The sequence below is a fragment of the Eubalaena glacialis genome, chromosome 4, assembly GCF_028564815.1.
Source record: "Eubalaena glacialis isolate mEubGla1 chromosome 4, mEubGla1.1.hap2.+ XY, whole genome shotgun sequence".
In the NCBI taxonomy this organism is placed as follows: domain Eukaryota; kingdom Metazoa; phylum Chordata; class Mammalia; order Artiodactyla; family Balaenidae; genus Eubalaena; species Eubalaena glacialis.
In genome coordinates this window covers 118,467,291-118,495,239 of record NC_083719.1, presented here as the reverse complement: position 1 = coordinate 118,495,239, position 27,949 = coordinate 118,467,291, and the positions used below count along the sequence as shown (strand labels likewise).

Genomic DNA, 27,949 nt, shown 5'->3' with positions numbered 1-27,949 from the left:
AAGAACAAAGTTGGAGCACTAATGATTCTTGATTTAAAAACTAGGTACAAAGTTACAATAATCAAGAGAATGTGGTAGTGGGATAAGGATATAGATCAACGGAATATAATTGAGAATCCAGAAATAAATTCCCACATTTATTCATCAGTTGATTTTCAACAATGGTTCCCAAACACTTCAATGGGAAAAGAATAATTCTTTTTCAATAAGTGATGCCAAGACAACTGAATATCCACTTGCAAAGGAATGAAGTTGGACCACTACATCACATTATATACAAAAATTAACTCAAAATGCATCAAATGACACCAGCAAGATGTCAGAATAGAAAGTTCCAGCCCTAATTCTCCCACAAAAATACCAATTAGTAATGATATATGTAATAAAATACCTTTGCAAAAATTCCATAATCAACTTAAGAAGTTGGGAGTACCTAAGTGAGCATAAAGCTGAAACAGCTGTATTGAAACAAATAAGAGTAATTTTACTTTACTCACATCAGCCCCTCCCCCAAGCTGGCACAGCTCAGCACCAGGAAAAAACACCCTGGTTCACTACTCCACCTTCAAGGGGAAAGAGAAGAGAAGAGTAGAAACACTGTGTCCAGTGTTTCAGCTTCTTGGAGGGCTGCCTGGGGGACTAGTTTTTATATTGCCTTACTCAGAGAATTGATGGAACTGGCATAGTTTGGTTGCCTGAGAGCCATGAAGAACAAAGAATAGCAAGGGGGCAGCTAGCTCCCTTGCGAAGGAGAAAGAAGAGTGTGAATCCAGCCTTTCAGGTTTTTGGAGGGCTGCTCAAGGAACTGGTATCTTTCTCACCTGACTTGGAACTGTCAGGGAACCAAGATACTTTAGATGCCTACTGGCCACTGAGAACAAGGCAGAACAGCTTGCTGCTATAGAACCAGAAAATTGAAATGCGACAGAAAGACAGTAGAAGGAGCAAGAGAGATCATTTTAAAGTATCTGATCAAGAGATGCAAAAAGAAAAAATAGTGAAAAGGAATGAAGAAAGAATATGGGACTTAAGGGACACCATTAAAAGAAATAATCATTGGAGTTTCAGAAGAAGAGAGAGAGAAAAGTGTACAAAGCTTATATAAATAATGATGAGAACTTCCCAAACCTGGGGAGGGATTTAGACATCCAAGTTCATGAAGCCAATAGGTCACCCCAAATTTTCAATGCAAAACCATCTTCTTCAAGACAAATTATAATAAAACTGTATAAAATCAAAGATGAAAAGAGAATTTTTAAAGCAACAAGAGAAAAAAGTTTATATTAAACAAGACAATCCCCATAAGGCTATCAACAGATTTCTCAGCAGAAGCATTATACACCAGGAGAGAGTGGGATGATATATTCAAAGAGCTGAAAGAAAAAAAATGCCAACCGTGAACACTTTTCTCTACAAAGTTGACCTTCAGAAATGAAAGTGAGGACTTCCCTGGTGGTGCAGTGGTTAAGAATCCACCTGCCAATGCAGGGGACACGGGTTCGAGCCCTGGTCCAGGAAGATCCCACATGCCGCGGAGCAACTAAGCCCGTGCGCCACAGCTACTGAGCCTGCGCTCTAGAGCTCACGTGCCACAACTACTGAAGCCTGCATGCCTAGAGGCTGTGCTCTGCAACAAGAGAAGCCACTGCAGTGAGAAGCCTGTGCACCTCAAGGAAGAGTAGCCCTGCTCGCCGCAACTAGAGAAAGCCCACGCACAGCAACGAAGACCCAACACAGCCAAAACTAAATAAATTAATTAATTTTAAAAAAGATATAGAAATGGAAGTGAGATAAAGACTTTCCCAGGGGCTTCCCTGGTGGTGCAGTGGTTGAGAATCTGGCTGCCAATGCAGGGGACACGGGTTCGAGACCTGGTCTGGGAAGATCCCACATGCCGCGGAGCGACTAGGCGCGTGAGCCACAATTGCTGAGCCTGCGCGTCTGGAGCCTGTGCCCCGCAACAAGAGAGGCCGCGATAGTGAGATGCCCACGCACCGCGATGAAGAGTGGCCCCCACTTGCCGCAACTAGAGAAAGCCCTCGCACAGAAACGAAGACCCAACACAAATAAATAAATAAATAAATAAATAGAATTAAATTAAAAAAAAAAAAAAGACTTTCCCAAACAAAGAAAAGCCGAGGGAGTTCATCACCATTAGATGTGCCTTACAAGAAATGCTGAAAGGAGTTCTTCAAGCAGAAATGAAAGGATGTTAACTGGTAACATGAAAACATATGAAAATACACAATACACTCGTAAAGGTAAGTATATAGTCAGATTCAGAATAATCTAATACTGTAATATGATGGCATGATAACCACTTAACTCTAGTGTAAGGGTTAAAAAACAGAAGTGTTAAAAATAGATATAGCTATAATAATTTGCTAATGGATACACAATATAAAAAGATGTCAAGGACTTCCCTGGTGAGGCAGTGGTTAAGAATCCGCCTGCCAGTGCAGGGGACACGGGTTCGAGCCCTGGTCCGGGAAGATCCCACATGCTGCGGATCAACTAAGCCTGTGCACCACAACTAGTGAGCCTGCACTCTAGATCCTGCGAGCCACTACTACTGAGCCGTGTGCCACAACTACTGAAACCCACGCACCTAGAGCCCGTGCTCCGCAACAAGAGAAGCCACCGCAATGAGAAGCCCATGCACCACAACCAAGAGTAGCCCCCACTCGCTGCAACTAGAGAAAGCCTGCGCGCAGCAATGAAGACCCAACACAGCCAAAAATAAATAAATAAATAAATTTATTTTTAAAAAAGATGTCAATTATGGCAACAAAAACATAAAGTAAGGGAAGAGGGCTTCCCTGGTGGTGCAGTGGTTAAGAATCCTCCTGCCGATTCAGGGGACACAACTACTGAGCCTGCGTGCCACACTACTGAAGCCTGCGTGCCTAGAGCCTGTGCTCCGCAACAAGAGAAGCCACCACAGTGAGAAGTGAGAAGCCCGTGCACTGCAACGAAGAGTAGCCCCTGCTCGCCTCAACTAGAGAAAGCCCACGCGCAGCAACAAAGACCCAACGCAGCCAAAAAAAAAAAAAAGGATAAATAAAATAAATTTTAAAAAATAAATAAAAATAAAGTAAGGGGAGAGTAAAAGAGTAGAGTTTTTGTATGTGATAAAAGTTATCAGCTTGAAATAGGCTGTTATAGCTATAAGACATTTCAAGTAAGCCACAGGGTAACCACAAAATAAACAAACAAAAAACTATAGTACATATGTACACACAAGATAAAGAAAAGGGAATCACAGTATACCCCAATGGAAAATCATCAGTTCACAAAAGAAGACAGCAAGAGAGGAGGAAAAGAACAAAGGAACTACAAAACAACCAGAAAACGATGAACAAGATGGCAATAATAAGTTCTTGCCTATCAATTATTACTTTAAATATAAGTGGAATAAATTGTCCAATCAAAAGGCATAGAATAGCTGAATAGGTTTAAAAAAAAAGAAAAAGAAAAAGAAAAAACCAGCTACATGTTGCCTCCAAGACGTTCACTCTCAAAATGAAGATATGGAAAAAAGACATTCCATGAAAATGGAAACCAAAAGAGAGACTAGAGGTATCTATACTTATATCAGACAAAATCGACTGTAAGTCGATTAAGTAGAAAACTGTAACAAGAGACAAAGAAAGCCATTAATAGTGATAAAGTGGTCAATTCATCAAAAGGATATAACAGTTGTAAATAAATATGCACCTAACATCAGAGTACATAAATATATAAAACAAATACTAACAGATCTGAAGGGACTAATAGACAACATTACAATATCCACTTTCATCAATGGATAGATCATCCAGAAAGAAAACCAATGAGGGAACATTGAACTTGAACTATACTTTACATCCAATGTACCTAATGGATATACACAGAACATTTCATCCAAGGGCAGCAGAATATACATTCTTCTCAAGCACACATGGAACATTCTCCAGGATAGATCAGATATTAGGTTCAAAACAAGTGTAAGCAAATTTTAAAAGACTGAAATCACATGAAGTATCTTTTCCAACCACAATGGTCTAATATGCGGAAATTAACACACTCCTGGAAACCAATGGGTCAAAGATGAAATCAATGGGAAATTCAAAAATATCTTGAAACAAGTGAAAATGAAAACACAACGTATCAAAACTTATGAGGTGAAGCAAAAGCAGTGCTAAGAAGGAGGTTTATAGCAATAAATGCCTACATTAAGAAAAAATGACCTAACTTATGTGGAATCTAACAAACAAACTCATAGATACAGAGAACAAATCGGTAGTTGCCAGATACAAGGGGTGGAGGGTGGGTGAAATGGGTGAAGGTGGTCAAAAGAGACAAACTGACAGTTATAAAATAAATAAGCCCTGGTGATGTAATGTACAGCACGACTATAGGTGACTATAGTTAATAATGCTGTATTATATATTTGAAAGTTGCTAAAGAATAGATCTTAAAAGTTCTCATTAAAAGAAAAAAATTTTTGTAACTATGTATAGTGATGAATGTTAAGTAGATTTATTGTGGTGATCATTTCACAATATATACAAATATTGAATCATTAGGTTGTACATCTGAAACTAATATAGTAATATATGTAAATTATACTTATTTTTTTAATTAAATTAAATTTAAAACTAAATGTTTGTTAAATGAATTTAATTAATGAATGTTCAATCTACAAGGAAGATCTTCCTAACTAAACCTAGAGACCTTAAAATCCATAACAGAAAAACAGATAGAGAAATTTTTAAAACACTTTTATATGGCAAGATATACCCTAAACAAATCAATATATAGGAGGAAAAATATTTGTGGTATAGATGGAAGATAAAAGCTAATTATTTGGGACTTCCACAGCCAAAACTAAAGATAAATAAAATAATTAATTTTTAAAAAATGATACATCCAGAGTGTGGAGTACTACACAGCTATTAAAAGTGTCAGATGTGTAGCGATTTCCACGAGGTATTGGTGACTGAGAAATGTAAAATGCATTAGCTATTCTAATAAATTATCCAAAAGAAACAATAACAAAAAAACCCACCAGGTGTATGCATGTGTGTGAATAATTAACTGAACATAAAAATGTTAAAGGAAATCATAAGGTTCTTCATATTGGATATCAGACAGGAAAACAGTGATGTGTCTAGAGGAAAATGACGAGGGAGCAAACAAAAAGAGATTTTTTAAAAAGAAAGAAAAATGCACCTTTAAAAAGATTTTATGTTAAAAGTTATGGCACTGTTCAGAACAAAACCTGTATGTGGGTAGATGAATAAATTTTAAAAATAAAGAGATTTTAAAGTGTTTAATTATGGTTAGTCTCATTAAAGCAAAAGTTTTCTAAATGCTCAAGTACTCACAATGTGGAGTTTCTTGAAAATGCTTATGTAGGTAATAAATACTTTAAAACTATTAAGAATACAACAAAAACAAATTATTAACATTATGAACAATATTATGGTTTTTGACTTAAGATTTCAATGTGAAGAATAATGAAACTAATAATGTCAGTAACACTCATGAAATACCATAATGATGAGCAAAATTAAAGAACGATCTTAAAATTGAGATTGAAGAATCAAACAGAAAACTGTGAAGAGGGCTAAAACAGTAAGAAAATTTCAAATACGACCTCACCTCTTTCAACTGTTCTGAATCTGGTTCTATTTCACCTGTTACCTCTGCAGAACTCAGACAAGGAGGAAGGCTGGGGCTGAAGGCCATGAGATCTGCCTTGGGCGGCCCCTCCCCAGAGCACACCCGCTGCCGCCTCTGCTGCGAGTAAGACCAGCTCCCCACCGCGCTGGAGCACACCAGCGTGGGCTTCCCGGGCCCGCACGCGCCCTCGCTGGGCGGCGCCGAGCACCGCAGCGCCGTGTACAGCAGCAGCGTGAGCACCAACAGGCTGGACACCGCGCAGATGGCGATGATCAGGTACACGTTCACATCCACCAGAGCGGCCTCCGCGCCAGCGGCGCCCGTCGACGCCCGCGAAGAGGCCTTGGGCGCCTGGCCGCTGTCCTCCAGCGACAGCAGCACGGTGGCCGTGGCCGTCAGCGCCGGCTCGCCGTGGTCCTTCACCAGCACCAGCAGGCGCTGGCGCGGCGCGTCCGCCTCGTCCAGGGCGCGCGTCGTGCTGATCTCGCCCGTGTACAGCCCCACGCGGAACGGGCTGTGCGCGCCACCCGCCGCCGGCTGCAGCTCGTACGACAGCCACGCGTTGTAGCCCGAGTCCGCGTCCACCGCGCGCACCTTCGCCACCACGTGGCCCGCGCCCACCGACCGAGCCACCAGCTGGCTCAGAGCGCCCGCCCCGCCGCCCGGCCCGGGCAGCAGCGTCGGCGCGTTGTCGTTCTCATCCAGCACGAACACCTGCAGCGTCACGTTGCTGCCCAGAGGCGGCACGCCCGCGTCGCGCGCGCTCACCTGGAACTGCAGCAGCTCCAGCTCCTCGTGGTCCAGCGGCTGCAGCGCGTACACCTTGCCGCTCTCCGCGTGCACCGACACGTAGCTCGACAGCGCTCGTTCGCCCACCCGCCGCTCCACCAGCGAGTAGGACACCAGCGCGTTCTCCTGCGCGTCAGCGTCCCGCGCCGACACCGTGAAGATGTGGCAGCCGGGCGGATTGTTCTCCTTCACGAACACCGTGTACTCGGGCTGCGCGAACGCGGGCGCGTTGTCGTTCACATCGGCCACCTCCACGGACACGCTGGCTGTGGACGACAGGGAAGGCGAGCCCGCGTCCCGCGCTGTCACCACCACCTCATAGTTCGCCACGCTCTCGCGGTCCAAGGCGCTGTCAAGCACTAGTGAATAGTAATTCTTGAAGGTGGACACCAGCTTGAAGGGGCTGTGGGGCATCAGGGAGCAGGTCACCTGCCCGTTGGCGCCGGAGTCACGGTCGGACACGCTGATCAAGGCGATGACAGTGCCCACCTGAGCGTCCTCTCGCACCGGAAGAGCCAAAGAAGTGACGGTAACTTCTGGGGCGTTATCATTTATATCTACTATTTCCACCAAAATGGTACAATGACCCGCCATTGGAATATTCCCCTTGTCAATTGCTTCCACGGATATTTCATACAATTTCTTTTCTTCAAAATCCAATTTACCTTTTGTCCGAATTTCTCCGCTGCCGGGATTTATGGAAAACGCATATAATACTGCAGGTGATACAGGTCTTCTAAATGAGTAGATTATGTCTGCATTTGTCCCATCATCAGGGTCTGTGGCATTTAGTTTGATCACTAATGTTCCATTAAATGCATTCTCTAACATTCTCACTTTATAAATTAAGTGATCAAATTCTGGGGCGTTATCATTCACATCCAGGATTGTAATCAGCAGCTGAACTGTGCCGGTCAGCTCGGGTTTGCCTCCATCACTAGCTGTCAATAATAAACTATGTTCCTGAATTTCCTCTCTGTCCAATGATTTCCTTAACACAAGTGATAACGAAGACGTTTCTTCACGGTTGTTTTGTGTGTCCAAAGTGAAATAATCGTTGGGATAGACTCGGTAGGTCAAGGCGGAGTTTACTCCAATATCTGCATCAGATGCGCCATCTAGTGGGAACCGAGTTTCCGGAGGTCTAGATTCAGCAATGATTATTCTTTTTTCACTTTCAGGGAACACAGGTGGGTTGTCGTTAATATCTGTAACTTCCACCTCCACATGGAACACCTGCAGCGGTCGGTCCACGATCACCTCCAGGTGGATGCTGCACTCCGCGCTCCGCCCGCACAGCTCCTCCCGGTCGATCCGAGAATTCACAAACAAAATGCCATTCTGCAGATTTACCTCCAGAAGGTCCCCGCGGCCTTTGGATGCCACCCGGAACAGACGCGGCACCAGCTCCGCCAGCTCCAGCCCCAGGTCCTGCGTTATGCGGCCCACGAAAGTTCCGTGTTTGGCCTCCTCCGGAACCGAGTAGTGGACCTGGCCGCTCCCCGCCTCCCAGACTACAAGGTACAGAAGCGAGAGTAGCAAAAGCCGAGCTCCTGGGCCTCCTCTCCAGGAAAACAGCATGGTACACTCAAAAGCCTTCAGAGATATCTGAAGTATATAGACTACCTTACCTCAAATGCCTCTCAAGGTCTCATTTTACGGGCTTCTATTGCGGGAGAATTCACTAGAGGTTTTCCACTATCTGCCAAATTTTCTGCGGGGAGGAAAGAGGGGAGGCGCTTTCTTAGAGGAATTGTTCTCAGTGAAGAGCGACACCATGCGCATGAATGTGTAAGTGTAAAAATGACTCGGTCCATATTTTCGGTTGATGTAGGGGTTTTTTTTCTTGCATTTCGTGACATTTTTCATTGCAAATACGTAATGGAAGATTAAATGTTTTTCTTTAAAGCAACAGTAAATCACTGTATTCTGCTCAGCACTGGATGCTAGTTGAAATTGGTTGATGAGTTCCATCTTTCCACAAGTACATTTTTGCATGTGTAAAACGTGGTGCAGAATTTGTAAAAAGAGGTAATATTCTACATTTGCTTTTAGAACTCAGACTCTAGTTCTGCACAGCTTTGTAGATTTGGGTGGGAATGTCCTTTTCCTGTAATATTTTTGAGACCTATTCACACAATTCCCTTGACTCAAAATGGAAACATAACGAATCACATAAGAATAAAACAGATGAATGTGGAAATTCGGTAACTGATATACAAGATTTTAAATAACCACAGTATTTATAAATTCCCCCAAATATGACTGTGAAATTTGGATAAAATATTTGTATTCGAAGCAAATGTCCATCAATGTGCATATGAGTTTGTATGTGCGTGTGTGTGTACATAAACACACAATGTAGACCATTTAGATATAACAATACTTTAAAGTTCTGGATTCTCTTTGTATAAAACATGCCAAGAACTAGTATATTATGTATTTGCTAGAAATGAAATTACTACCAATAGGTTAAATTTCCCTCTTCTCTCTCCTTATCTTACACCATCACTGGAGAAACTCCTACTATCATTTAAACTGACTCTGATTTTCCAAGTAACAACAGGTAGATACAGATGTTAACACATCTCTAACAAGGAAGAAAGGAAGGGACTCTTACTTTTATCTAATACTGTACTTATCTTTACCAAGTCACCAAGATCCAGGCCAAATAGGGCTAGGAAAGAAAGAGCATAGCTCCAATAATTCTCTTGCCTGTTTTGTGCACAACTCTGCAGGAAGTACGAGTTGGGTTCATTTCTGAATCTTTGCTCCCCTCTGAAAGTGTGAGTAGAGCATTTGGTATTCTCTCACCCTCATCCTCCTCATTGCTCCGTTACTTTTATTAACATACCTTTACTCTTATAATGGGAATAGTTTTTTGGTTCTAATTGTTCTTGTCTATCAGGCCCTACCTGTCTCATTTATCTCTCCACCTAACCTAGACTACACAGTCAACCATTTAAAACATGCCCTTCCAGACACCCTAAAGACACACACACTTATAGCACCCCTCTAACATTTTCTTTAGCTTCCAACACACAGCCTAACTATCCGTTTTCTCCATTCCTTCTATTGAGCTTCTCAGTGTGTTAGTCACTTAACCAGGATTACTATATCCTCTACAAGTTTACTCTCACCTTTACCTCAGTTGAGCCCTCAAGTGAATTCATAATTCCTGCCTACAGAGATTCTTCCATATTTGCTTCTCTCTTCTCAAATTCCCAGCCTCATTCCCACAACCTGGTTCTCAGATGATTTACCCAGAGATATAAGTCATCAAATATGAACTCAATGGCTCTCTTCTTATGTCAACATTTTTCTTTATATTCTCTATTACTCATTCCCTACTAAGGAAAAATCACCCCACTTTTAATGCCAACCCTATGCTCTTATTTTTTTTCTCTATTCTATTCTCTTTCATATTTTTCATCTTCATCTTCATTCTTTCTCTGCCTGTCTCATCTTCAGTATCTCCCTCTTTACTTTCTTCTTTCCCTCTCACTAAAAGACACTCTGGAAAGGCTTTGTGTGGAAGAAAGTTACAAGATGTAAAATGCACTTTAGAAGATTCACCTGATAATTGTGTCAGAGCAGTAGTACACCATAATGAGTTGGTGATCCTTCAAAACTGAGTTTGAGCCACTTTGCACAGTCTATGTGGCTTAAGTTTCAGACTTCTTAAAGTAAAATTCCGATGATAAATATTTTCCCTGCACCATAGGAGTGATATGATAATTAAATGAGATAATACAATTAAAGATCCTAGAACAGGTCCTGGAAAATAATAGGGGACCAATAAGTATTCTTATGTTTTATTGAATCAAAGAAATGTTATTAATTGTAAGATGCACCATTACTTGTGTGCTACCAAGAACAAAAAGCCAACTAAATTGTTGTAAACCATCAATTATAAGGTGCATCCAGCTTTAAATGCACATTATAATATTTTAATGTTATTATATTTTATGTAAATAAGAACAATACTGTAGCCAATCCCAATTGAAAGAAAGAAGGCACTCCATGGGAATAACATAAAATTATTCATCTTAGCATTAATAACATAATTTTTATTATTGTTATAATACTTAAAAGGAGATTGTACTGGAATTAGATTGGTGGTCAACAAGGCTATTTTACAAGCCTATGCACATAAAGAGCAGTAAAGGAATCCAGTTAATGATATCTAGGAACTCTCTGCATTAACCTTGCAAATTTTCTTTAATCATGAAATTAAGTACAAATTAAAAATAAATTTGAGTTATCAGAACCTAGACAGTTTTTACTCAAACGTACTTATATCTTTCAAGGCTAACCATTCATAGACAATATGAAAATTATAGAACGGGAAAAATTTTAAATGCGGTGATCCATGGCTTCCATTTCATCTTTATCTCATTATTTATTATTACTTGAAAAGTTGGGCTAATACATGAAAAGTTCAAAATGACTAATATACTTAAATGATATCAAGGACTTACTTCACTGGAAGGACTTAAACAATCTTCTCCTGACGGTGGAAGACAGGGGCTGAAGGCCATGAGGTCTGCCTTGGGCGGCCCCTCCCCAGAGCACACCCGCTGCCGCCTCTGCTGCGAGTAAGACCAGCTCCCCACCGCGCTGGAGCACACCAGCGTGGGCTTCCCGGGCCCGCACGCGCCCTCGCTGGGCGGCGCCGAGCACCGCAGCGCCGTGTACAGCAGCAGTGTGAGCACCAGCAGGCTGGACACCGCGCAGATGGCGATGATCAGGTACACGTTCACATCCACCAGAGCGGCCTCCGCGCCAGCGGCGCCCGTCGACGCCCGCGAAAAGGCCTTGGGCGCCTGGCCGCTGTCCTCCAGCGACAGCAGCACGGTGGCCGTGGCCGTCAGCGCCGGCTCGCCGTGGTCCTTCACCAGCACCAGCAGGCGCTGGCGCGGCGCGTCCGCCTCGTCCAGGGCGCGCGTCGTGCTGATCTCGCCCGTGTACAGCCCCACGCGGAACGGGCTGCGCGCGCCACCCGCCGCCGGCTGCAGCTCGTACGACAGCCACGCGTTGTAGCCCGAGTCCGCGTCCACCGCGCGCACCTTCGCCACCACGTGGCCCGCGCCCACCGACCGAGCCACCAGCTGGCTCAGAGCGCCCGCCCCGCCGCCCGGCCCGGGCAGCAGCAGCACAGGCGCGTTGTCGTTCTCGTCCAGCACGAACACCTGCAGCGTCACGTTGCTGCCCAGAGGCGGCACGCCCGCGTCGCGCGCGCTCACCTGGAACTGCAGCAGCTCCAGCTCCTCGTGGTCCAGCGGCTGCAGCGCGTACACCTTGCCGCTCTCCGCGTGCACCGACACGTAGCTCGACAGCGCTCGCTCGCCCACCCGCCGCTCCACCAGCGAGTAGGACACCAGCGCGTTCTCCTGCGCGTCCGCGTCCCGCGCCGACACCGTGAAGATGTGGCAGCCGGGCGGGTTGTTCTCCTTCACGAACACCGTGTACTCGGGCTGCGCGAACGCGGGCGCGTTGTCGTTCACATCGGACACCTCCACGGACACGCTGGCTGTGGCCGACAGCGAAGGCGAGCCCCCGTCCCTCGCTGTCACCACCACCTCATAGTTCGCCACACTCTCACGATCCAAGGCGCTGTCCAGCACCAGCGAATAGTAATTCTTGAAGGTGGACACCAGCTTGAAAGGGACCTGGGGTGTTAATGAGCAGGTCACCTGCCCGTTGGCGCCGGAGTCATGGTCGAACACGCTGATCAAGGCGATGACGGTGCCCACCTGAGCGTCCTCTCGCACTGGGAGCGACAGCGAAGTGATCATTACCTCGGGGGTATTGTCATTCAGGTCCAGAACTTCCACCAGGACCGTGCAGTGACCTGCCATAGAAGGAATCCCTTTATCAATAGCGTTAACCTGAATTTCATACTCATTATTCTCTTCAAAATCCAGTTTCCCATAAATCCTAATTTCACCTGTTTCTGCATTTATTGAAAACATACATTTCTCACTCACTGGCAGAATCATTCTGATTCCATAGGAAATTTCTCTATTTGATCCTTCGTCTAGATCAGAAGCGTTTAGTTGAATCACTCTGGTGTTGTTTGGGATATTTTCAAACAGCACTACTTTATAGCCAGGCGTATCAAACTCGGGAGCGTTGTCATTAACATCCAGGATGGTTATTTGAATCTGAACAGATCCTGTTAGTTCGGGTTTACCACCATCCAGAGCGGTCAGCAATATATTAAGTTCTGGCATTTCTTCTCTATCCAATGACTTCCGAAGAATGAGTTCAGGCAATATATTTTTATCGGTTTTCGTTATCACTTTAAGAGTAAAATACTCATTTAGACTTAACCTATAGGTCACAAGAGAGTTTAGGCCGATATCCGCATCGGAAGCGCCCTCTAGAGGAAAACGAGAGTCCAGAGGAGCAGATTCAGAAATAAGTACCTTTTGTTCTCCTCTGAACACCGGTGGATTATCGTTAATGTCCTTCACCTCCACTTCCACATGGAACACCTGCAGCGGCCGGTCCACGATCACCTCCAGGTGGATGCTGCACTCCGCGCTCCGCCCGCACAGCTCCTCCCGGTCGATCCGAGAATTCACAAACAAAATGCCATTCTGCAGATTTACCTCCAGAAGTTCCCCGCGGCCTTTGGATGCCACCCGGAACAGACGCGGCACCAGCTCCGCCAGCTCCAGCCCCAGGTCCTGGGCGATGCGGCCCACGAAGGTGCCGTGTTTGGCTTCCTCAGAGACCGAATAATGGACCTGGCCGCTCCCCGTCTCCCATGCTGCGAGGAGCAGAAGCGAGAGCAGCAGGCGCCGAGCTTCGAAGCCTCCTCGCCAGGAAAACACCATTGCAGACAAAGAGATCTCTGAGGTGAGACTGTCAGTTTTAAGAGATAGCTCGCTTGCCAACATTTATGACCAGTTTCCCCTTCTGTAAGTATATATTTAGTAAATTTTACCCAGCATTCCTGTCAGTATGGAGTCGATTATTCTGTGGATGGTTGGAATCTGGGCGTGGAGACAAAGTTTTCCCTTTTCACCTTTTGAGTGTACAGCGACATCATGTGACTGATTATGTAAGTACAAGAAAGATCCTGAGGTTCTTTTTGGTTTAGCCACTTTTTGGTTCACTTTAAATCTATTTTGACTTTTTGGATATTTTCATGGATCACTTGTAAATGCCTATTTATTTAATATACATGATATTTGTAACAAAGCACAAATACTTCTATTATACTTCAGTTTTTAAAATATTCTGCTTCAAAGTCGATCATAAAATAATCATTGAAATGTGGCATGTCAGAAGCTACTCCTTAGCTATCATGGCCAATAAAATAAAGAATAATATACATCACCTCTGCCCTTATATTGCTTACAATTCACATTTGTAATGATTTTCATCCTTCACAAGCACTTCATTCTAAGACTTTAGGAGAAAGCCAAGAATTCCCTCATCTAGTAAAGGAAAAGAAACAAATATTTCATTCATATAAATTATTTTATTCATAGATCTTGTGAATATTATAATTCATCATAAATATGGAAGATGTTTTTGGTTCTTTGATGCTCAAATGTGATTACTTTTCATACAACTGCTCTCATTCACATAATATGTTGAAAAATGAAGCTTCGGTATGGATTCTGGAATATTTTACTCTAGCAGGAGTAAAGGATTTTCATGTAAAATGTTGAGTCAAAGCCTCCAAATTTCATAGTATTCTGAAGTGGCAGTAGAGCACTAATATGAAAAAGATCACGTGAAATGTTTTGGAGCCCAATCTCATTGACAAAAGTCAAAAAAATATGAACTTCATAAAGACCATTTAGTTTCCCTCTAAATCTTTCCTTCCAGGCCAGTTAGTAGTTACACAGAATATGCTTCTCTTCAGAAAATCACAATGGTGACTATGATTCAAGGGAGAATCAAAAGACTTCATAATTTTATTCATTAATTCAAGACCAGCTTTAAGGGAAAACAGAACACAGATAAGATCCCACAGCTAGTTGTGAACAAGTAAATATATTATTTATAAGCTCATTTAAATTCAAATCAAAATCTTTAAACCAATAATTTATCACCATTCCTTTTACATATAATAAAGGAAACTGAGAAATTAAACCTTTATAGAACCAGAAAATAATAACCAAGAATGGTTCTACAAGTATAAAATAACTTAAATCAACTACCACACTGGCTCTTAATTAATGAAAAACATTTGAATTTTGATGCTATTGGACTATTTAAATTGTCTATCACCATCAAGCTTCTTCATTTTATATCTTCCATTTTCAAAAATAGTCAATGTACCATAATTGGTAAGCAACCTTATTGTAGTGTGTATGTACTCCTCACACACTGTTAGACATAATTAAATTATTAAACAGATAGGAACATCTAAATTTAGCTTAATACTTAAACAATCAAACTACAAACTAGGATGAAATTACAATTTTACATCATAGAATGTAATCCTGAAATTAAAAATAAGTATAAAAGACACTAAATTTGTACCATAGAAATTAATCCACATAATTTGGAATTATCTAAAATGTGCATTGATTACTTATGTACTGTGTAAAAGTAATGATTTGCAAAATTTTAACCTTTACTTAAAACATTCCAATTTCATTTTATTAAATTTAAATTATGTCCAGTCATTCCAAGAACTTCATTGGGAAATGGGTTATCATGTATGCCCTACCTAACATCCACGTTTATTTATATTTACAATATTTCATAAATGATATGGTTGTTTAATCACTTTTGAGTCTGAAATATTTCATATTTTAACCTTGTTGCCTAATTTGGAATAAAGAATGTTTTTAGATAATTAATATTGAGATACAAAGTTTCATAAACAGAGGTCCAAGAATGAGCTTCAGCATGGGATCCTTGAATATTATGCCAAGTGGTATGCTGTGTAATTTTAAGGGGAGAATGGCCACATATGACTCTCATCAGATTCTCAAAGAGGTCAGTGATTCCACCATCCTACATGTAGCTAAGAACCACTGAATTAGAAGGATGACCTAGAGGTAAATGATCTTTGCTAGAATCTTCAGATGTGGTTAAACCACATGGAAAGAAAATTTTACAAACACCACCGATAAAGCATTTAAAGATAGGAAATTTAAAATGTTAGATGAGGGAGGTTGAGGTTAGCAGATGTAAGCTATTATATATGGAATGCATAAAAAACAAGGACCTACAGAGAACTATATTCAGTATCCTATGATAAACCATAATGGAAAAGAACATAAAAAATATATATATATATATTATATATATATATGTTTGAATCACTGCTGTACAGCAGAAATTAACATGACATTGTAAATCAACTATAGTTCAATTTTAAAATGTGAGATTAATGAAATTGATAAATGTCAATATGCTTCACTTTGACAGAGTTAACTTCTTCTTTCCACATAAATCCAGAAACATAAGAAATAATGCCAGCTTAGCATATATTGCAGATATTATAATCCTATATGCATGCCTTTAGCAAATTTCAATGACTTGATTGAGGAATATGAATGATTTTATTTGCCTAGCTACTTTGGAAGCATAAACCTGGAAGTTCTGTTTCAGTACATAGTAGATAAATCTCTCCCCACTTCATGGAACAAAATTAAAAATGAACAGAACTTTTAGTTATATTATTTCAATGAAATAAGCATACTAGAACAAAAGGCTGCATTTTTTTACTGCAAGTAATATGGAAACAGGTTTTATCTTATTGGTAGAGGAAAAACTAAAGATTATTCAATGGACAATAAATGTTTAAAACCATAGAAAAAGAAAGGAAAACCCCTTCAGAACAAATTAAGAGAGTGACAAAATTTTGATACAAGCCTGAAGTGAGAAAAGTCAGTGATCTAATAATGTGAAAATATCAAGACAAAAGCCTGTTAAAAAACAAAGAGGATAAGTAAAATTTAAATAATCCACAGCGATTATCTACATTACTGAGGATTAGAGTTGAAATGAATTGACACAGATCAAATAACAGGAAAGTCATTCTTACATTTTCTTAAACATGTTCTAACAAAACATTAGGAGAAATAGGATATTTATTGGCTAAAAAACCTAATACCTCATATGATTAAAATTGTATATGTGTATCATTGGCATTTCACTAACAAACATTGTTCTTTAAAATGATACTCAAAGTATAGAGCATTCATTAAAAGTTTCTGTGAAACGAACTGGAATTTTAAAAATTTAACATCGACTTCAAAAGGTGGGAATCTATAGAACTCACCTGTCCAGGGTGATTTGATCCTGCCTCCTGCTTTTCCTCTCCGACTTCTCTATCCAGACCCGGAGGAAGGCTGGGGCTGAAGGCCATGAGATCTGCCTTGGGCGGCCCCTCCCCAGAGCACACCCGCTGCCGCCTCTGCTGCGAGTAAGACCAGCTCCCCACCGCGCTGGAGCACACCAGCGTGGGCTTCCCGGGCCCGCACGCGCCCTCGCTGGGCGGCGCCGAGCACCGCAGCGCCGTGTACAGCAGCAGCGTGAGCACCAACAGGCTGGACACCGCGCAGATGGCGATGATCAGGTACACGTTCACGTCCACTAACGCCGTCTCCGCGCCAGCGGCGCCCGTCGACGTCCGCGAAGAGGCCTTGGGCGCCTGGCCGCTGTCCTCCAGCGACAGCAGCACGGTGGCCGTGGCCGTCAGCGCCGGCTCGCCGTGGTCCTTCACCAGCACCAGCAGGCGCTGGCGCGGCGCGTCCGCCTCGTCCAGGGCGCGCGTCGTGCTGATCTCGCCCGTGTACAGCCCCACGCGGAACGGGCTGCGCGCGCCACCCGCCGCCGGCTGCAGCTCGTACGACAGCCACGCGTTGTAGCCCGAGTCCGCGTCCACCGCGCGCACCTTCGCCACCACGTGGCCCGCGCCCACCGACCGAGCCACCAGCTGGCTCAGAGCGCCCGCCCCGCCGCCCGGCCCGGGCAGCAGCAGCACAGGCGCGTTGTCGTTCTCGTCCAGCACGAACACCTGCAGCGTCACGTTGCTGCCCAGAGGCGGCACGCCCGCGTCGCGCGCGCTCACTTGGAACTGCAGCAGCTCCAGCTCCTCGTGGTCCAGCGGCTGCAGCGCGTACACCTTGCCGCTCTCCGCGTGCACCGACACGTAGCTCGACAGCGCTCGCTCGCCCACCCGCCGCTCCACCAGCGAGTAGGACACCAGCGCGTTCTCCTGCGCGTCCGCGTCCCGCGCCGACACCGTGAAGATGTGGCAGCCGGGCGGGTTGTTCTCCTTCACGAACACCGTGTACTCGGGCTGCGTGAACGCGGGCGCGTTGTCGTTCACGTCGGCCACCTCCACGGACACGCTGGCTGTGGCCGACAGCGAAGGCGAGCCCCCGTCCCGCGCTGTAACCACCAATTTATAGACAGACACGCTCTCGCGGTCCAGGGCGCTGTCCAGCACTAGTGAGTAATAGTTCTTGAACGTGGACACGATCTTGAAGGGGACGCTGGGCGTTAGAGAACAGATCACCTGTCCGTTGGCACCAGAGTCGCGATCAGATACACTGATCAGCGCAATGACCGTGCTTGGCTGAGTGTCCTCCCGCACTGGAAGAGACAGGGACGTCACAGTGACTTCAGGGGCGTTATCATTGGCATCTAAGATTTCGACCCAGACTGTACAGTGACCTGCCATTGGGGGATTCCCCTTATCTGTAGCCTGTACGTCAATTTCATAAAACTTGTTTTCTTCATAGTCTAAAGTTCCATTGACTCTTACTTCTCCACTATTTTCATGCAGTGTAAATAAACCTTTTCCACTGGGCTTAATCGACATCAAGGAGTATGTCACCTCCCCGTTGACTCCTTCATCTTGATCTGTGGCGTTTAACGTTATCACAGGAGTTTCTTTAGCTGCGTTTTCCATCAATCTCACCTTGTATTCTGATTGTTCAAATTCCGGATCATTGTCGTTAATGTCCAAGACGCGGACGAAGAGATGAACAGTGCCAGTGAGCTCCGGTTTCCCGCCGTCTGCAGCCGTTAATAGTAAATTAAGTTCCGGAGTTTTCTCTCTGTCCAGAGACTTCTTTAATGTAAGTGACAGCCTTTTAGTCTGCTTACTATTTGTTGGTAATTCTAAAGAAAAGTGCTCATTTTGACTTAGTCTATAGGTCAATTGAGCATTCTCTCCTATATCCGCATCAGAAGCTCCCTCTAGAGGAAAATGAGAGTCAGGTTGCTTAGATTCAGAAATCAGCAGCTTTTGTTCTCTGAGAGAGAACACCGGTGGATTATCGTTAATATCCTTTACTTCCACCTCCACATGAAACACCTGCAGCGGCCTATCCACGATCACCTCCAGGTGGATGCTGCACTCCGCACTCCGCCCGCACAGCTCCTCCCGGTCGATCCGAGAATTCACAAACAAAATGCCATTCTGCAGATTTACCTCCAGAAGGTCCCCGCGGCCTTTGGATGCCACCCGGAACAGACGCGGCACCAGCTCCGCCAGCTCCAGCCCCAGGTCCTGCGCTATGCGGCCCACGAAGGTGCCGTGTTTTGCCTCCTCGGGAATGGAGTAGTAGACCTGGCCGCTGCCCGCCTCCCAGGCTGCGAGAAGCAGAAGCGACAGCAGCAGTCGCCCAGTGTCCAATCCCCTTCTTTCAGACGCGAACATTGCATACATTGACTTCCCAAATAAGATTCTTTACATTTACAGTACCATAGGCTCCAGTTTCGGGTTAAAAATCTTACTGAATTTTTGAGAAGTTTCAAAGGATCCTTTAACGGTAGCATCCGGCATGATGGAGTCTTTAAATGCGGAGTTCCTGGCTGCTCAGACCAACCCTTGAATGAACTATTTCCTCCAAGTAAAGAGCGACACCTTGTGCCTGAAATTGTGAGTACTGTACACTACATCCAATACCACAGAATTTTACTTGAGAAAAAAATAAGTTCAAGTGTTTCAAGCTATTTTACCCCCCAAATCATATTTCCAAAGTGCTTATTTGTGGAATAAAAATCAGATTTTAAGTCATATTGAAACTGATGGTATATGGAAAATGGCATTTTATTCTTGATTAATATCAAATTGAAATATTTGTTCCTATGTTTGATGTAGAGTTTCATAATTGAAAAAATTATGAAAAAATAGACTCAAACATTTCCTCATATAAAAATATCAAATTTGAATTGTTTTACTTCTAGTCTCCCTTGTTACTTTGGCTGCTAGGAAACTCAAAGACAAATTTGAAGCTTTAATAACAATTCTTTAGTCTTTAAGTCTGCATATTGTGTTTTTATCTATGTGCACTTGCTTTCTAATATTTTTATTTTTTAGTTCTGATTCTTTATCATTATTTATATTTAATTGTGTTCCTGTTACAAACAACTTTATATGCATTGAAGAACAACAAGAAAAACAAAACTATATTTCAAATTTGGTAGTTTAAAACATAGAATTCACAAGAGAGAAGTCTATTGATGTAGATGAAACATACTTGGCATATACACTTTCTCATGTAAGTTGCATTGCTAACAGTACAATAAGAGGTATCAAAATGACACTTTATGTAATAGTGTCAATATATGAAAGAAGTAGTCTTTTAACTATAGAATGAACTTTTTACCATTCAATGAAATAAAAATCACCATGAAAATTTCTGTGCCATATTGGTATTTACACTCACCAACACTGGCTTTTGTATATCTATCAAGTCATATTCATGAAAGTAGCTGACTTATTTCTTCTTAAAAGAATTTTGGGTTTGAGATTGTAAGTTCATCCAAAACAAGGGAAATGACTTCTAATCACATTGCCTCTAAGTGCCTAATATTGTGCTAAAAAACATAGAAAATAATCAAACAATTCAACCAAATGCTAAATGACCTTAGTGTTAATGGAAATTCAATTTCATAAAATACCAACTAGAAAATCAGAATTGTTGATGTGAGTTTTCATTGCCTGAAGTTGTAATTTAGTTACATGTCCTTCATCTTTTCATATTACCTTGGGATTTAAGGAGGAAAAAAGAGGGTACAGTGGAAGTTTAGAGTAGAAAGTGGTTCAGAATAAGTATCACTCTAGCTTGAGTATTTTGTTGTATGGTTTTATTGGTTCATGTCGAATCTAAAAATATTACAATGAAAAAATTACTAGCATTTTTATTTGTATGTTAATATTTTCCTTTATCTTGAACACACACACATATATTCTATTGCTAATTTCAAACCTTGCTTCATTTTTTTCAAATTTACTCTTTTCCCAATATTATTATTCTGCTAGAATTCTTTTTAAAGACAATTTAAAATTATTTCTTAAAAAACGAACAAAGCAGGCTCATCACCTTTTATGACACTGAATTCTGTTATGCGTCTATAAAACAACCAGTCATATGAGCCTCTTTTCAAAATATAACATTAGGCTAGATAACAGTAGGTTTAACATGATGTTCGAGGCCTGTCAGATTTATTTTGTAGAAGAAAGAAGCAACAGACCTCCAACCACTTCATTTTGGAAACTGGGGAGTGAGATGTTACATGCAATGTGGAGTCTTTAAAGGCAGAGAAATAAACATGAGAAAGTTTACCCAAGGGAGATGATGATATTACATGTCTGAATTAAAACCAGTTGTTAATTTAGGAATTACTTTCCAGCAATGTGGTATTTTGCATGTATATAAAGTGACATTGGATGAACACCAATTCATAAAAGAGTTTGATATATTGTATGAACCAATGACACGTCTTTTGCACTTTGTCTGTGCTATTTCAGATATCACTATCTCAACCAGCTCCTATAGAATAGATTATGATATCTTTGAACTCATCTTTGGGGATGGGCCTGAGATCCGGCAATAGGCTAATGCCAAGAAGTCACATCGATATAGTTGTTAACATTGATTTTGTAAGATTGATTGAAAAGGCTAAGGAACTTCGTGCCTGACCTTTTCTAAATCAATCTGGTTAGTCTTAACTTCCAGCTGTATGTTTTGATAGTCAAGTATTGGGGTGCATGGTTTAATGTTCTACCAGTCCTCATCATCCACTATTATTTCATAATAGGTCTAGTACTACTATTTATTGAAAACATTAGGCAGAGAAATAGATCTTGAAGCCATTCTTGGAAACCCAGTAGGTTCTTTAAAATTAACAGATTAGAAGTACTGTCTACAAAACTGTAGAATATATGCAGTGATGTTCACTCTGTGCTATCGTGGCTTATTCAAGTATACACAGTTATTTGATCACAGATCATTTGTTCAATTGGCACAAATCTCTCAGACAACAAGACTGAAGAAGTCTGAATCCTGAAAGACCCACACACTTTCAAAGATTTTCATGAGAAATATACACCTTTAAAGCTATTATTGAAGTATACAATTTTGGAAACAATTATTGATCCTTCACTGATGTTCAGGATCCAAGAAATAATCATATTACCGCTTATATTTGTCAAAACATTATTCTTATTCACAGTGTAAAAAGAACAAGGTCATTTCCACATGTATTATTTGGCTTTGGTGTTCTGCAAGAACTTTGCAGACCTCAGTCTTCTGATTTTTCTCATATATTAAATGATTCTGCTTATTTATATCACTTCCAAACAACTGATCAATAGTCCTTATCAGACAACTCTTAATTATTTACCGATCAAATAATGTAAAAACCTATCTCAGTGTGGCACTAAGACAAATGATAATGATGTCCATGAACCTTCTGAGAAAAAAAATCACTTAGCAACATTAAAAAATCTTAATTCCTATCTCAGTTATGATATTGTACAAAGTTAATCATGAAGATAATCATGAAGGGTTTTTCTAAGCAAAACAGAAAGGAGGATTAATCTGTATACAGCTTGTGCTTGATTTTCCTAGCCAGAACTATGCCTCATCAGATAAAAGATTTACTCTAGAAAGTTCTACAATGAATAAAAGAATGGCTCTCAAATCTAAGAGGTATGCATTTGAATATCATCTCCCTCATGTACTAGCTGGATGGCAGTGGACAAGATAGATAAACATCTCAACATCTCTTATCTAATCTTTAGAACTTGGATAGTCAAATGTACTTTACAAGTTGTTATAAGAATTAAATGAAATTATGTATTTTAAGCCCTTCACGCCATATCTTACAAATAGAAATATCTCAAATAGTGGTGGTTGATTATAATTAGTGACCATTGTTTACTCTTGTTCTATTCTGTAGCTATTGATGAAGAAAATTCCAGTACCATAAACTAGGATACGGCTTTTCCTTTTCTGAAGATGTCCTAATGTTCATCTTCATGGAAATCATCCTACATTCTAGGTAGAAAATAGCCTTCTCAGAATTTCTATTAACTTTACCCTATCTATAACGTGGTTCTCCTCCCATATGTAAATATATCATATATAATTTATTTCTCCATTCAGTACAATTAAAGAATCTCTAATTTGTACATTTGAGCCAAAAAGAACAAAATAAACTTCCACATTATTTGATTCACACCCTTACAGCTCTAATTTCAAGTTCTCTGTGATATCTTTAAAGAAAACAATTCACATGAACATAGCATTGAGACAAAAAAAGAGTTTGTATCAATGTATCTAAAGTACCCAATGTTAAAAACATTTTAAGTACACAATGTTAAATACTGAAATGTGATCAACAGCACCATTGTCAAATGGAAGTGCCTTTATATATATTCCATGATTGTTATGCTTAAATTATTTAGAGCAATGTTATTTTGAAGACCAAGCATCTTGGTGAATACAGGCAGAAGTATCACAATTCCCCATATATGGGAAGACCCTTTTGAAACTCAAAGCACAAAGAAGTGTGAATTTTCCCACTCTAAAATATTTTCATACAGCCTCATTACAGGTACCATGAATGGAAGAAATATAAGTATGATCAATGCTCAAATAAATTTTCCAAATAAAATAGAAGATGTCAGCAAATTAATGTGGAGGAGAGCAGCAATGCGTTCAACAGGCAACTAGCAAAATCGTCATTACATTAGAAAAAATTTTAAGTTGTCTATCTGAAGCAGCTGAAGACTATGAAGAAAATAAGTTTAAATTATGAGGGGATTAAAGACAAAAAAAGTAAAATCATCCCCAAAGGAAAGGCTAAAATTCTACCTACTTTCTCAAAGAAGCATGTCATTGATTATAAAGAAACAAAATCATTTATAAAATGAGGCCACCTTAACAGCCCATGCCGGTCAGTAATACACAAGCTTATAGATTATAGGAAGGTAAGAATGTGAACATGTTTAAACTCAAAATAACCAAATTATGAAATTATGCATTGTTAGGGTAATTTTGAATGCATAAACATAATGCGTGGAGGACACCAAATAGAATAAGAAAATGAAAAAAAAAAAGAAAAAAAAAAAAAAAGAAAATGAATAGGAAGAATGAACTTGCTGCAAAATTGAGAAGTAGAAGATTTGAGCCTCACCCACATCCTCCATTTCCCATCAGTGATCCTTGTCTCCTTCTTGGCTGACTTAGCCTTGCTCATTTACAGGAAGCTTTAGCAGTCTATTTCATTTTTACTATTATTATTATTTCTCCAACTAAATAATATTCCCCGTATGTTCAAGAAGACTGTGGTGAAAAGTAATAAAAATGGCTGTACTTCCGCTGTGCTTTAGAAAAAACCATCGCAAGAAAAAGACAACAAATAATTGAAGCAATGGACTTAACAGTAATTTGTTGGTGAACTACTATGTGATTGACATTAATAGGCATGATACATCTCAGAATTACTGTACTTACATTCTCGCAAAACTCCTGTTGGTCTCCAGTATCTCCAGAACTCGAACCTGGAGGGACACTAGGGCTGAAGGCCATGAGGTCTGCCTTGGGCGGCCCCTCCCCAGAGCACACCCGCTGCCGCCTCTGCTGCGAGTAAGACCAGCTCCCCACCGCGCTGGAGCACACCAGCGTGGGCTTCCCGGGCCCGCACGCGCCCTCGCTGGGCGGCGCCGAGCACCGCAGCGCCGTGTACAGCAGCAGCGTGAGCACCAACAGGCTGGACACCGCGCAGATGGCGATGATCAGGTACACGTTCACATCCACCAGAGCGGCCTCCGCGCCAGCGGCGCCCGTCGACGCCCGCGAAGAGGCCTTGGGCGCCTGGCCGCTGTCCTCCAGCGACAGCAGCACGGTGGCCGTGGCCGTCAGCGCCGGCTCGCCGTGGTCCTTCACCAGCACCAGCAGGCGCTGGCGCGGCGCGTCCGCCTCGTCCAGGGCGCGCGTCGTGCTGATCTCGCCCGTGTACAGCCCCACGCGGAACGGGCTGCGCGCGCCACCCGCCGCCGGCTGCAGCTCGTACGACAGCCACGCGTTGTAGCCCGAGTCCGCGTCCACCGCGCGCACCTTCGCCACCACGTGGCCCGCGCCCACCGACCGAGCCACCAGCTGGCTCAGAGCGCCCGCCCCGCCGCCCGGCCCGGGCAGCAGCAGCGCAGGCGCGTTGTCGTTCTCATCCAGCACGAACACCTGCAGCGTCACGTTGCTGCCCAGAGGCGGCACGCCCGCGTCGCGCGCGCTCACCTGGAACTGCAGCAGCTCCAGCTCCTCGTGGTCCAGCGGCTGCAGCGCGTACACCTTGCCGCTCTCCGCGTGCACCGACACGTAGCTCGACAGCGCTCGCTCGCCCACCCGCCGCTCCACCAGCGAGTAGGACACCAGCGCGTTCTCCTGCGCGTCCGCGTCCCGAGCCGACACCGTGAAGATGTGGCAGCCGGGCGGGTTGTTCTCCTTCACCAACACCGTGTACTCGGGCTGCGCGAACGCGGGCGCGTTGTCATTCATGTCGGACACCTCCACGGACACGGTGGCTGTGGCCGACAGCGAAGGCGAGCCCCCGTCCCTCGCGATCAGTACTAGAGCATATTCCGACACTTTCTCTCGGTCCAGGGCGCTGTCCAGCACCAGCGAATAGTAATTCTTGAAGGTGGACACCAGTTTGAAGGGGACTTGGGGTGTTAGTGAGCAGGTCACCTGCGCATTGCCACCGGCGTCATGGTCGGTTACACTGATTAGAGCAATGACAGTCCCCGGTGGAGCATCCTCTGGAATAGAAAGCAACAGTGACGTCACTAGCAACTCCGGAGCATTATCGTTGATGTCCAAGACTTCTATCAAGATTGTGCAGTGACCAAACATTGGGGGGTTTCCTTTGTCAACTGCTTCTATTTGAAGTTTCCATAATTTAATTTCTTCAAAATCTATTTTTCCATTCACTTTTATTTCTCCACTGTTTGAATCTATGCGAAAAGAGGCTTCTGTATTAGAGGAGACATCAGTTGCAAAGGAATAAAGAATGTGGCCGTTTGAACCCTCGTCCAAATCCGAGGCGTTAAGTCTAATAACCAGTGTACCGTTTCTTGCATTTTCCAGTAATTTTATACGATAAACTGCTTTGTCAAACACTGGGGCGTTGTCATTTACATCCAGCACTGTGATGTTTAACTCTACAGTGCCTGTCAGCTCAGGTTTGCCCCCATCCGTTGCTTTGAGCACCAAGAGAAGCTCTGAAGTGACTTCCCTGTCTAAAGGTTTTTTTAGTACTAGTTCGAGCGGCGTTACCTGCTCGTCGTTGGTCGGTACTTCCAGAGAGAAATACTCATTGGGGCTCAGTCTGTAAGTCAGCAGAGCGTTGGCCCCGATATCTGCATCGGAGGCGCCCTCTAGTGAAAAATGAGAGTCAAGAGGCCTAGTTTCGGAAATAAAGAGATTTTTGTGTGTCGCTGGGAACACAGGTGGATTGTCGTTAATATCCTTTATTTCCACCTCCACATGAAACAGCTGCAGCGGCCGGTCCACGATCACCTCCAGGTGGATGCTGCACTCCGCGCTCCGCCCGCACAGCTCCTCCCGGTCGATCCGAGAATTCACAAACAAAATGCCATTCTGCAGATTTACCTCCAGAAGGTCCCCGCGGTCTTTGGATGCCACCCGGAACAGGCGCGGCACCAGCTCCACCAGCTCCAGCCCCAGGTCCTGGGCGATGCGGCCCACGAAGGTGCCGTGTTTGGCTTCCTCAGAGACCGAATAATGGACCTGGCCGCTCCCCGTCTCCCATGCTGCGAGGAGCAGAAGCGAGAGCAGCAGGCGCCAGGCTCCCTGCCTCCCTGGTCCTGAAGTTAACATCGTGACTCGCTTCTGGTTAGTAAATACACATTTCATGAGTAGAAATATGTAGTCCTTTTGAGACCTTCCTTCTGAGTCTTTGCTCCTGATATCCCAGCTGATCTTAACAATATGGGTGTGTTTATAGTCTATAAAGCACCGGAACAGTGGCGAGCCTTTCTCGTACGAGAATAATCGTTATTTTTTTTTTTTCCGGTTAAAACAATCCTCTCCTTGGAAAACAACGACATCCTGTGGCTCAAAGTGGAAGTGTGGTTTATCGTCTGTACTTTCTTTCACTTATATTGCTTCTTTCGTGATTCCTTCATATTGGTCCATTGTGTGTGTGTGTGTGTGTGTGTGTGTGTGGAATTTTAATTCTTTCATTATATATTCTTTGTGTGTGACCACTAGCTCTTTAAAGGTGGTTTGGTTTTACAAATTAGAATTCCAAGAAGAGTTTTATCTTGGATATGGATATCTAAGAGAACGTATTAGAGCGCTATGTTATGTATATGAACATGAAAAAAATCCATATATGTAGATTAGCAATACAGTTTTTTAGACTTTTAGAAATAGATCATTTTTGAATGGCTCCTTATTAAGTTTACTCCATTGCTAACACTCTATAATGTTCTATTGCTGAATATTTATACTATGTTAAATTATTCTAAACATTTAGTCCAATTGTGTAGAGGATAACTCAAAATGCCAGTTCTCTAAGTTACCATCTCAACTTGAGGGTGTTTCAAACCCATGCTCATATGCAAGCTACTTATCAGTTTGTGCAAAAAACATATTTGCTTCGATGTTAATGAATTTACCAAGTACTGACTCCTGGAAATACAAAACATATTTACCTTTGTCTCATTTAAAAGTTTTTTTTTCAATTACTGTATGTGCTCAGGGTGAATGCTGTAGTTTCCATCCTGAAGGACAATGTAAATTTGCATTATATTCATTGCTATTTGTAAAAGTAATCTCTTTCTACCCCCCACAAAAAAAACCCCACTGATGAGGGATTCAAGTTATATTTGTCACTTTGTTTATACCCATCTTATTCCAGAATGGGTTTAAGGAGATTAGGGTATCAAGAGTATTCTAAATCTCATTTAATCACTCAACTTTATTTTCCTGTTTTACCTCAAATTTTTTAAAATGCTGAAATTTGCATAATTATTGATTGCAATAAAGTTTATCAGTGTTGTCTTAGAAAAATATTTTAATCCTAAATTTCCCTACTAAAAAAAATTATAACTGGTTACCCAAGGAAATCTTAGGTTTTATGTAATAGCTACAGTCTTTATTTTAAACACATTTTAAAATAGTGATTCAATAATTAAATCTATGCCAAAGATTTACAGTTCTAACTACAGCTAATTCTTTTATTA

The 27,949-nt window shown here is 42.5% G+C and overlaps 5 protein-coding genes across 6 annotated transcripts in view; all 5 read right to left on the bottom strand.

Moving 5' to 3' along the window:
- LOC133090980 (protocadherin alpha-C2) overlaps nt 1-19,108 on the bottom strand; it is a 106,900-nt gene extending 87,792 nt beyond the window's left edge. Inside the window, exons 1-2 of one of the 2 annotated variants that reach the window (XM_061189705.1) lie at nt 16,718-19,108; nt 12,262-12,310 (exon numbers count right to left, since the gene is read on the bottom strand). In XM_061189705.1, coding sequence (XP_061045688.1) covers nt 12,275-12,310; nt 16,718-19,108 — 2,427 coding nt within the window. In that variant the 3' untranslated portion in view covers nt 12,262-12,274. Of the gene's footprint in view, nt 1-12,261; nt 12,311-16,717 lie in introns of those variants that run through there. The other variant, XM_061189704.1, reaches the window with a different exon arrangement.
- LOC133090981 (protocadherin alpha-3-like) overlaps nt 1-27,949 on the bottom strand; it is a 120,438-nt gene that overhangs the window by 56,180 nt on the left and 36,309 nt on the right.
- On the bottom strand, nt 5,653-8,170 carry LOC133090982 (protocadherin alpha-13-like). Its single transcript, XM_061189707.1, is given in 2 exon segments — nt 5,653-5,768; nt 5,770-8,170. Coding segments are annotated over 2 exon segments (2,337 nt in total). The 5' UTR covers nt 8,038-8,170; the 3' UTR covers nt 5,653-5,699.
- Nucleotides 10,773-13,301, bottom strand: LOC133090983 (protocadherin alpha-12-like). Its single transcript, XM_061189708.1, has 2 exons — nt 12,434-13,301; nt 10,773-12,328 (listed from the first exon to the last, which is right to left on the bottom strand). Exons 1-2 carry the CDS (start codon nt 13,299-13,301, stop codon nt 10,926-10,928), a joined length of 2,271 nt encoding a protein of 756 aa, XP_061045691.1. The 3' UTR covers nt 10,773-10,925.
- LOC133090575 (protocadherin alpha-10-like) lies at nt 21,711-26,579 on the bottom strand. The gene is made up of 2 exons (XM_061188978.1): nt 24,198-26,579; nt 21,711-21,740 (listed from the first exon to the last, which is right to left on the bottom strand). The coding sequence occupies exons 1-2, from the start codon at nt 26,577-26,579 to the stop codon at nt 21,711-21,713; spliced, it is 2,412 nt and encodes an 803-aa protein (XP_061044961.1).

Bases quoted from the DNA above. Each gene is read 5' to 3' on its own strand.
- LOC133090983 (XM_061189708.1), bottom strand. From the start codon at position 13,301: ATGGTGTTTTCCTGGCGAGGAGGCTTCGAAGCTCGGCGCCTGCTGCTC. The intron at 12,329-12,433 runs GTATGTTTTCAA...CTATTGATAAAG, and splicing joins TCTGCCAGTGAGTGAGAAAT to GGATTCCTTCTATGGCAGGT.
- LOC133090575 (XM_061188978.1), bottom strand. From the start codon at position 26,579: ATGTTAACTTCAGGACCAGGGAGGCAGGGAGCCTGGCGCCTGCTGCTC. The intron at 21,741-24,197 runs GTAAGTACAGTA...TGGGTCTTTCAG, and splicing joins AACAGGAGTTTTGCGAGAAT to GATTCAGACTTCTTCAGTCT.